The sequence below is a fragment of the Anser anser genome, assembly GCF_964211835.1.
Source record: "Anser anser genome assembly, chromosome: 3".
Taxonomy (NCBI): domain Eukaryota; kingdom Metazoa; phylum Chordata; class Aves; order Anseriformes; family Anatidae; genus Anser; species Anser anser.
Window position 1 is genome coordinate 65,441,270 of NC_139722.1, and position 10,776 is coordinate 65,452,045.

The window sequence follows — 10,776 nt, forward strand, 5'->3', positions numbered from 1 at the left end:
ACATAGGCATCCTGTGGAGGAGAGGTTCCTGGTGTCTGTGAACTCATGTATTCTGAGCAGGTCAAGCACTGGTGGGATCACCAAAGCCCAACACGGTGCTGTACACTCAACAAAAGGAGCAGATGTACAGCCAGGTAAATACAGACTGATTCCAGTGGGATACAGAGACACTGAGCCTGCAGGGCTTGTAGAGGGAGAGGGGAGGAGGGGCTGGATAAAGAGAAGTGGTTTTTACAACAGATGGGGTTTCCCACCATGAGTCTACCTGGAGTAGAGAAGCCACCTTGCCAACACAAGCGTCGGTTCACAGGTTCCTAGATAGTGGCTAGAAGTGGTGGAGAACACAGTGCACTAGAAATAGTTTGAAACAACTGGTTCTCCCACAGCACAAAGATTGCCTCCAGCCCAATCCCAAACTTTGGCATGCCAGACTTTGAGTCTCCCCAAACACAGCATGAATTAAAGAGGGGCTGCTGCTAAGATCAGTAGAGTATGTAAACTGTGTGGCTCTTTATAATTACATCTCCTTGTGTCTGCTCTCTGCCTTGGAGGACAGAGGGTACAGATCTTCTGGTGCAACCTGCTGTAGAGGTTAGAACCAGCTCAGTCCCTTTGTTCTCCCTTCAGCCTCCAGGAATAGCTCAAGTGCAGAAACCTGGTCTCCACCATCTTCCTTGATTGCATGGGTCATTTGTTTAATTAATTCAAGCTCATAGCTTTTATTTTTCTTGCAACTCCATTGCACCCATTCCCCTTGCCTTTTCCCCAAAGTAATTAAAACAACAACAACAACAACAAAACACACACAACTTTTTTTGCAGAAGCAAATTAGGAGAGAGATGTATTAGAAATAGGACTGTCAGCAAAACAGGCTGCCAGGAATGCCCTACACATTTCACAGGATCAAGGCTTTAATGATGTTGCATATTAGCATTTTGCATGTGCAGCACATTGGCTTGCCATATCTTTTGGGTTTATTTGATTTTTTTTCTTTCTGTGACATTTTTTATTAGTCCCCTCTATTTCTCACCTTTTCCTTTTGTCAGGAAGAAAATAGGCACGCTGTATAGAACCAAGTGAAATATCCTGAGATTGCATGAAATGCTATCCCCGGAAGGCACTCCTTGGAAAGTGTTAAGGCAACGGTAACCTAGTTCAGCCGAGTTTCTAAAGTGTCTCACGTGGTATAGTCCAACTCTCTGTAAGAGGTTCTAAGCTCATTCACAAGTTCAAACCTTGTGTGCCATCTGCACAGCTTTTGAGTCTAGCTTGGTTGCGGGCTAGGCTCTAGAAGATGTCTGAAGGGAAGTGCCCAAGCTCTCTGTTAGGTGTTCTGGATGAGTCAGGCATGGGCAGACCACAGATCAGGCTACTAGCAAGTTCAGAAAGACCTGAGTTTCATTTGTAGAGTGTGAATGCCCGAAAACAAACTACCTACATGATATACAGAGCTGACAAAGCCGACAGTATAGAAGGAAGGTTGGAGGAGTGGATCACAGAACAAGCAATACTCTTCACCTCACAGTGCTTTCAAACATCATAGGGCTTGAAAACCTTTCCAGGTTCCTTGCCTCAGTATGGGACAGCCCTGAAATCCCATGAAGAATCATTAATGTTGCTGATTTTCTTGATTCATCTGCTTTGAATCATCAAGCTGCATGGTATTGAGGAAGCAGGATAGTGAGGGTCTCTCATTTGATGTGATTCAGGTGCACAATTGCTTTTTACTTACATTTCTACAGGAAGCAAAAGTTGAGAATCTTTTGCTTACAAAATGGTGGAAAAGCAGAGATTAAGAGCCATGAGGAAATGTCTAGGAACTTCTGGCAGTACAGTTCAGGAAGGAAAGCACAGGGTGTTATGCTGTTCCTGTGTATGGTCATCTGTTGTATGAGCTACAAACTCTGTGGACCTTAACGATGTCTCCTTTGAATTCTAAAATCCTGTAACTAATCTGAGTCATTTGCACAGCTGAACAGACTCAAGGTCTCTTAAGTAAATTGGAAATACCTATAATTCTGCAGGAAATTAGAGAACAGTTAGGTAGTCCCATAGCAGAGGAAGAAATAAAAAGGAGTCATAAAACCTCTGGTCTCTGGGAAAGCTCTGGGTGAAGATGACTTTCTAATAGAATTTTCAAAACTCTTTCAGTCTCACTTGGCTCCTGTCATACGGAAAACATTTCAGAAGACCAAAGAAAAAGGGTTCCATTTCAGCATTAATTGCAGTGTAGGGTTTTCTTAACTCTCTTTCCTAGGAAATAACTCATTGATGCACCATTTGCAATAATTAAATTACAGGCCAATTCTTTTGACTAATGTGACTCAGAAGACATAGGTTAAAATAGCATCCAGAAAATTTCTAAACAGCATACCTTATGGACGAGAATTTAGCATGTATCTTGAGGTTCACATTAATCAGAAAGCTGCTACAGAGTCTATAGGCCTGTTATTATAATTTGCTATTTTTAAAATTCTCTGAAGTAATCAGAAAATCAACCAGCTCAACATCCCTAAAGAGAGCTGCTTCCCACCCACCAGCAGTGGCTGACTTCACTGTTGACATAAAAACCATGAAGATCTCAGTCTAGTATTCTGCCATGTAATTGTATCCTTAATTTTGGCCTTGTTGAAAGTCTGCTGGAAAACTGAGCTTGTGTGTCCTCATTAGAAGCAATTCATATGTAAATCATTGAAGATTTTCTTTTAACTTGAAGAAAGAAAATGTCCCTGTGACTCAAACATTCTGCAGGCTCTTGCTCCTCTTGTGGTTCCCGTGTGGCCGTGACTCTTGGCAAATCCGATGCAGTGTGAGAGGGTTGCTGGCCACACTCTTGGCTGCTCTTGCCTTAGCTGCTGGGGAAAGCATCTGTCAAGAGACATTGCCTTTTGACAACCTTGGCTTAGTCATTGAAAGGACATGAGGTGAACTACGCTATCTTCTGCTCTTGTGCCTGGCATATATCCACAGAAGGTGCTTCCTTCTCTTTGGTCAATACTAGCCATCTAGAATCAGCTTTTCTCCATATTAGAAGGCCTCATTTTTCCTCTTTTACATGCAAAAATAAGCTGAAGGGGCAGCTTAGCAGTAGTGGAATAATATCCTAGTGTTAAAATGGAGTAATGTGGAAAATACATTAAATAAGAAATGGTGAGATGAGTTCTCTGGACAATAAAATTGGTAAGTATGAGGTAACAGCCAAGTGCTTGATAAGAGTACAACTTTGATAAAGTTTGAGCACCTCTTTCTTCTGAGCATTTCTGGGTTTGGAAATGGAAGTTATCATAAGTATACTATTGAATATGTTGATATCAATTTGAAGGTGGAAAGGAATGGTGAGTCCTTGCCATGATTTCTGTGCTCTTCAGTTGGATGAGCTCAGTCCATTGACATTCTTAACTGTTCCTGAAATATAACGTGTCTGAGGTATTAGTTTGTAAGAAAGGTGAGTCTTGTTGCTCATGAACAAATTTCAAATTATTGGTGTTCAGAGAATCCCTTTGGCGTCTTCTTACTGTAAATATAAAAAATGCAGAAGAGTAGGACTAGGTAGCAGATGATGAAATTCAAGTCAATTAAAAATTGTGTGTCAAAACCTTCTGTTTCCTGTTGTATAAATAGTTCTACATGAAAAGGTTAAAAACAAAAACTAGAGTCCAAGGTAATCTATGAGGCAGGTAATTGTTTATTGTTCATGACATGTCCAGTTCATTGCAACAAAAAATTACAGCTGCTAAGAATCTGACCTCGTGCCCAGAAATTGTGTAAAAGCACAGCTGGCCCTGTCTAGGCTGGAAATCTTTAAAACTCATGGCAAAGACTTTATTTTGAAAGAGTATTTAGCTTTAAAAATGAATAGGGGCTGCATGTTCCAAATGTCACCTGTCAATTTAACAAATGGCAACTATATACGCATCTTAATGCCAGATTGCTGTTTCATTAGGCTCGTTGTGGGTTATCACTCTGTAGGAACTGGCATTATTCTAACAGCAGCAGCAGAAATACAGGAGGGCAGGGGCTCCTCATCACTGTTGCTCTCAGCTATATGGTGCGGCTGTGTATGGCTTTTGGAAGGCAGGAAGGGAGAAAAAGGGCACAGAATGAAAAAAATGTGCAGCAAGACGGAGAGGGAGGCATGTGCTTCAGTATGGCTGCGTTGAACTCAGCGTAGCACCAGCCACAAAGGCATCCTTCAGTTTTGTAACTAACTCAGCATGCAAGAAAAGTCCTGCTGGCTGCTGAATAGCCCTGTCCAACAGTGGTCGGAAACATGAAATGAGCAGGCAGGTGGCTCGAAATGGGAGCATTCTGTAACCCTGTCTTAGGGTACAGGTAGCAGGAGGATTTACAAGTTGCCCTACCTTGAATACGCCCTGCAGGAATGAACCAAACGAACTGCCAGTACAACACAGTGAAGCGAACGAGCACTGAGGAAACAGCCATGGCACAAGATTCAGGTGAAGATGGGAAAGGGATGCACCTGAGCCGATCCACTTGGCCCAGCTCCAGCCCACCAAAAGGCAGTTCCCTAGCTGCCCTCTGCTGCACAGGAGAGCAACAGTTCTGCAAGGACTATGGAAACCCATACTTAAAAACTCCCCAAGCTGCAGCTGCCCACGCCAAAGCTGCCAGATTTTTCTGGTGGTGGAAATGCTACTGAAGTGCCCTACAGTGTAAGTAACCAGGGTTTTGTTGCCACCGTTGCAGAGAGCTTTCAGCCCTCCCTGCTGTAAGTGGCAGCTCAAACGTCCTGATGGAGCTCCCTGACAGGATAAGCGCTCAACTATTAAGAAGCGCACTTGCCAGGTGCCGTTCTGAGTGACTCATTCAGGCTGCTACTGCTGCTGCCAGCACAAGTGCTGCACAACATGACTGGAAATAAGTTGCAGAGGATGAGAAAATGGATTTCTTAGAAAAGAATTCCTTGCTGTCTGCAGGGTCAGCTTTAGCAATAACAGACTGGCCACGACACAAGTGGAGGGTTTCCTTGCTGGGTAACTCTGAGTTCACAGGTGAGGCCAGAGCACGGGAAGGCAGCTAGGTAATTTTGTTCCCAGGCTAAATATACTTCATTTGCTTGTACCACAGCTTTCATGGGAGTTCACTCGGGGATTTGTAAATCACAGATTACACAACTTACCGTTGCTCTGTTCCACAGCACTCCAGCAGGAAGCTGCTTCTCCCTGGGAGTCCCCCTGCTCCAGACAGCGGTCACAGCCACAGCAGCGGGGCCGCTGCCATCCCCTGCACGCCAACACGCATCCCGTAGGGCGAGAGGTAAGTGTGGTGCTGTACCGAGCACCTTGCTGGGAGTCTTGCGGGAAAGGAAAACTGCTCAGGGCCCTCACAAAGCTCTGGCCTGACCCATCTGTGCAAAGGCAGCAGAGGGGGGCTGCTGGGGATTCCAGAGCAGTTTGCCACGAGTCCACAGACTCCTCCAACTTCTTTTCTTAGTCAGACCAGGTGATAGTCAAATTTATCCAGATGTAGGTGTGCAGGGAGATAGTATGTGGATACATGTACTTATTTTCATTTTACTTTCATTAGGTGTGGGGAAAAAGCCGGTAAGCTATTGAACGCAGTGTCCCCACGGCTGGTTGTTGAAAAGCTTGCCTGTTTTTTCCAACTGTATCATTTGGCTTAGTAAAAGATATTGCTTCTCCCTACAAATCTTGTTTCTCTCACCCAATATGGCTGCACTGATAATGGCAGTTGTTTATAACCTCACAAATTAATGCAACTTTAATGGCTACCTCTCAGACTTCAAAAGGAGAAAGTAGGAATCAAAGTCATGTCAATTTTTATTACACTGCTTCCTTTTTGTAGAGAAAGCTCTGAAGATTACAAAAGTGCCCCCCAAAACCTTCCACCTTATGTAAATGTGAAATCCTGACACCATAAAAATGGGTGGCTGAACAATCCCTCCCCAACAACACTAGCATCTGAGTCATTTCTTAATTTCAGAAACTGCCCCTACTTTATCCAGCAACTCGAGCAGCCCACACAAGCACCACACGAGCTGAAGCTGGCAAGGGTAAGTGCAGCTGAGGTCTCTGCGCCTCTCGTCAGTGGTGAGGAGCCCAAGTTGCTGCTCTGGTTCCCTGCTTGCACAGACAGGGAAGGGCAGAGTTAATTACACCACGCCACAAATTCAGGTCTGCAGAGCCCTCCATTTTATGTTATCGTCCTTTTTTAAACCGCTTAGATTTTCAAAAGACAAAAGTAAGGCACCATGTAAAAACATCGCTATGGAAACATCACAGGCTCACTTGCACTTGACTGCCAAGCGACTACCTAACTGAAGTTTTACATCCTATTGGATCACTGCTGGCCATCTGCTCTCCTTCAAACTTCTCTGAGTTCTTCATATCCCTGAAAAGTTCATTTTTAGAAAGGAAGGAGGAGGAGGCAAGGGGAGAATCCGGCATTCTTGGCTATCACAGAGCTATTGTGAAAAAGGAAGATAAACTCATTTTGGGGCAGCCCCTTAAGAAGACAAAGATCCATGTTTTGTGAAGTAATTTTGTAGAAAATACCCCATTTTGAGATGCACTTTAATGATAAGGGTATATATTGGCAGCCACAAGGCAAAACAAACAAACAGCTGCTTCTAGTACTCTAGCACTAATTGTCTTCCTCTCTCCTTCTCTCATTTAGTGTCAAATGTATTTTCTTCTAAAATGTAACAGTTACTGCCTACACTGGAGTTGTTGGCTGCAGGCTCCCCAGTCTTGCTCCAAATAAAACACAGAAATAGATTTCCTGCCAAGCGCTGGGGAAGTTTGAAGACTTTAGTTTTTAAAAATATAATCTTTTTATCAGTGCCCTAAGCCTGCCAAAGGTAATTATGGGCCATGGCGCATTTACATTAACGCATAGGACCTACAGACATTTCAAAAGCTTAATGGAGAAACTCCATAAATGTACATATTGAAAAATAAATTAATTAAACTGTCATGTAAAGATATCACTTAATTTCGCAGAGCGGAAGGCGCTCTTAATAGGAGTGGAATGGATCAGTGAGCATTTCAAAACCCAAAGCTATAATTTAAATTCAGCCTCTCTTCTAGTGTGCAAGTCACAAGACATATTTATTATAGCCTTGGATTGTCATTGTAATTGGTTTAGCAGAGACAAAGCCGTGTTGTTTTGCTTCCTTGCCCTCCTAGCTGGGTCAATATATTTTGATGTCAGACTATTGACAAGCAAACCAAATGCTGAAATAAAACCATGCATGCCTGTGATGAACTGGCAAAAATACAGTCCAAGGTAAATGTAATGCTGAAGCCTACATATTTATTTATCAAGTAGCAAGGGAAAAACTGTGATGTGAGGCATTTAAACCTCTTTAAGTAAACCAGTTGAATATATTTACTGCTGCTCTAGAGGCCTGCTATGCAGCAACAGACACAGATATAAATAAGTAAAAGCATTGTGAAAATGAATAGCAGCATTTATAAGCTGCTGCTCTGGGTTTTCCAGGTGGCAGCAACAATTAAGGCTGTTGCACTTGACACTCTTTTAGGGCTAGAGCCAAAGCCTTAGGTCCAGGCCCCTAGCAAGCAGACAGCAACACTTCTTACAGGTTGTGTATCAATCAGCTATTGACTCCTGGGGTGCCTCCGGCTTGGTTTGCTGCAAGATCTTGTTTGGTAGCAACAGTTACAAACCAAGCCTATGCTTCTGCAGCCATGAGCAACTGTCTCCTTCTTGCTAAATAAGCAATCCAACAACAATTTAATTCTTTTTCTGACATTCTTCTTTCTCTATTTCATTAATACTGTTTCTTGTAAGATCATTTTCTGATCTGGGCCAGCAAAGGTGGTCTGCTGATCTGGTTGTAACAGCGGTGGCCACCTTCTGCCTTCTTCCAGCCCATGTGTAAAGGTTGGCCACGGAGATGTTACTCTGAGCCTGAACCGAGAGCTGGCTGCCCAGGATCTCAGACGTCCTTCTTGTGAAGCGTTCAGGTTTGTGAATCTTACTCTGAACAACAAACTCAAAACTTACTGTAGAAGTTTAAGGGGGTTGTGTGCTCCGTCTTCTTGATGCATATTGCAGGAAAACATGTTTCCGAGAGAGGGAAATAGGGCCAAACGTATTGCAGCCCTAGCTCGGAACAAGACATCTCGCTGTCTGGCCTTGAGAAGGCTCAGATCAGACAGAAGCAGTCACCTGCTCACAGAAAATAACTGGAATGATTTCCCCTTCTGAAAAGGCTCTCGGTCCACTCATACTTAGGAAGAGCTGCAACATGTCTGAGACAGAAACAACTGCCCCAGGCACACCTCTGAAGGCAGTGGCAGGTAGAGACAAATAGGAGCAGCCTCTCTGGGTGCCTGCCCACAAGAAGAGCAGCAGGAGCTGCCGCTACCATTGTGGGAGCCTGGCAGTTTACAGGTAGAGAGGAATAGCACTGAGGAATAGGTGGAAGAGAGAACGAGATGGCTGAACACATGCGAGTTGTCAAGATGTCATGCCATGGCTCTGCTGAGTGGCTTGTCTTCAAACACAAGTAGTTTCTCTTATAAAAACACCTGTGCATCTGCATTTGTTCTTGCTCACATAAGTAGTAGGATGTTAAGCAGAATGGGCTGCATTTTTGCTTTCAATGTAACCTTTTAGCAGTCTGTTCCCTAAGATAGTTGAGTATTGTACTTAAAACTATGCATCTGCATGTGTCTTCCAATACTACTACTACCGCAAATAGTAAACAGAAGAATCTTTTGCAACTTTTCTGTAATACATTTTTTACCTTGCTATGCTATTCTTCTTTCTTGTCCATTATCTAAAATGCACGCTGTTATCCTTGATTGCTCTTCACAGAAATTTTTGACACCCTCTTCAGTCTCCCTGAGCTCAGAGCAGGACTTAAACTGCTTTTTAAACAACAGGTTATTACCAATTCCTGTTAAAAAGTATTTTTTATTCCATGTTTAAGGATTGTGGAATTGGACACAGCTTTTAAAATGTTCTTTCTATTACCAATAATCTGTCTGCTTTTTTATGTGGCTCCTACTGTCATAATATGCAAATATCAACACCATTCTTCTTTGAAACAACACAGTGGGGAAGGAAAGTGTTCTTAGTCACTCTGCAGACGAATAGGTGCCAAGAGACTTAGGTTCTGGTCCAAAACAATATGTAGCTTCCATTTCCTACTGTCATTGGTGTCTGTGAGAGTCTAGAAGCCTAAAGTCTTCCTTTAATTTGGACTTCTTCAAGATACGGAAAAATTATAGTCCAGCTGAGAATATACGTATCTGTATGCAGACATAGCTACCTTGTATTACTAACCAAACACAGTAACCCCAGGTGTGACCATTTTTTGGTCATCACAGTCATTAAAAATGGTCTTTTTCTAAATAGCTTTTCCACCATCACTGTCTGTTTCATGAGCCCTTGCAGCTCTGAAGGTAAAAGAATCTCTATTTGTAGTCATAACTACTTTTCCTTATGGAGGGAAAAATATCTGAGTGTTGTAAGGAATGGTCATGGGGTCAGGAGGACAGGATAGGTCACAGATGTAACTTAAGGGGCTCACGTTAAAGGAAGAGTATTTCTAAACTCTGAGATTAGGTATTACGGTAAAAATGCTCCTTTCCCTTTTCACTGTGTAAACAGTAAGTAAATACAAAAATATAAATTCTAGACTATTAGGAGCAATGGTGACAAAGTAATGATTTTAATGCTCTTAAAAAAACCAGAACAAACTCATTTGAAATATCCAAAAGGTTTAATTGTACTCAATTTTTATAGTCATAGAATTCTAAACCACTCTTCCACATTAAAAAAAAAAAAAAGTTAAGGCATTTCTCAAATTTCTGAATATCAATTATTTAAACTACATTTCGTGTTTAAGATAACTATCCACTAAGAGCAACATAATCAAGATCGAACTGGGCTTGTATTCTTAATTCATTAGTGGAACTGCAAGGCCCTCTTCTGGATTATAAATTACTGCATGGCCAAGCAAAGTACATGGAAATGACAAAAACAACCAGCACTATGAAAAGATACAGTATCTCAAATATTTTATTCATTCTATTAGCAATTTCATGTCCTTGTTTTCACATGTATCTGACCATTTTAATTAGTATAACGTAGTAGCTGAGAATAACTCTTAGCAGATTCTTAATGATAAAGCATTTCTTGTGCTAATATTCATGAGAGGACTGGATAGTCTGATGAGATTTCACATTCTCCACAACTTTGTATGAAAATGTTGCTGTATGAAAAGCCAAGTGATGTCTGTTTATGCTTATTATCAATAGCATATGCAAATTGGAATGTGCTGTTTTGCATATATCCATGTCTAGATATCTATATGACTTTTAGAACTTGTTTGAAATTTTGGTGTACGCTAGAGGGGGTGTAAAAAACAATGAAGAACTGTTACAACAGTCTTATCTCAAATCTTCAAGGAACATACAGTGCCTTATAGTCTTTTGATTAAACATATGCACCAGGACTGTGAAGGCCTCACAAATGTAACCTTCCAAGAGATATACGTACTTGCCTAAGCAAACATTTGCTATTGAAATGCAAGATGCTTCTCCAGGCAGAAGAAAATATACTAGAATGTGCTGTACAGAATGGCTTCATTTTAGTGGGTCCATCTGGCTGTAAACATCTCAACTGGAACCATAAATCTTCTCCTCACCCAAGAAGAGTCACTTACTCTTCTGCTTGGTAATATATAATAACAAGAAATCACAGACATAGGCAGAGACGCAGGAACAGGTAGTATCTCATTAGTAAAAACACCACATAGAA

At 41.9% G+C, this 10,776-nt stretch overlaps 1 protein-coding gene across 2 annotated transcripts; it reads left to right on the forward strand.

Moving 5' to 3' along the window:
- Positions 1-202: 202 nt before the first annotated feature.
- Positions 203-10,620, forward strand: LOC310896462 (uncharacterized protein). Of its 2 annotated transcripts, XM_083828774.1 has the most exons (4): positions 203-5,012; positions 5,159-5,277; positions 5,965-6,034; positions 7,875-10,620. In XM_083828774.1, the coding sequence occupies exons 1-4, from the start codon at positions 4,901-4,903 to the stop codon at positions 7,883-7,885; spliced, it is 312 nt and encodes a 103-aa protein (XP_083684900.1). In that variant the 5' UTR covers positions 203-4,900; the 3' UTR covers positions 7,886-10,620. The 2 variants fall into 2 exon arrangements, 1 of the variants encoding a protein (XP_083684900.1); XR_014581509.1 differs by having other exon boundaries at positions 203-4,673; positions 5,965-10,620.
- The last annotated feature ends 156 nt before the right edge of the window (positions 10,621-10,776 follow it).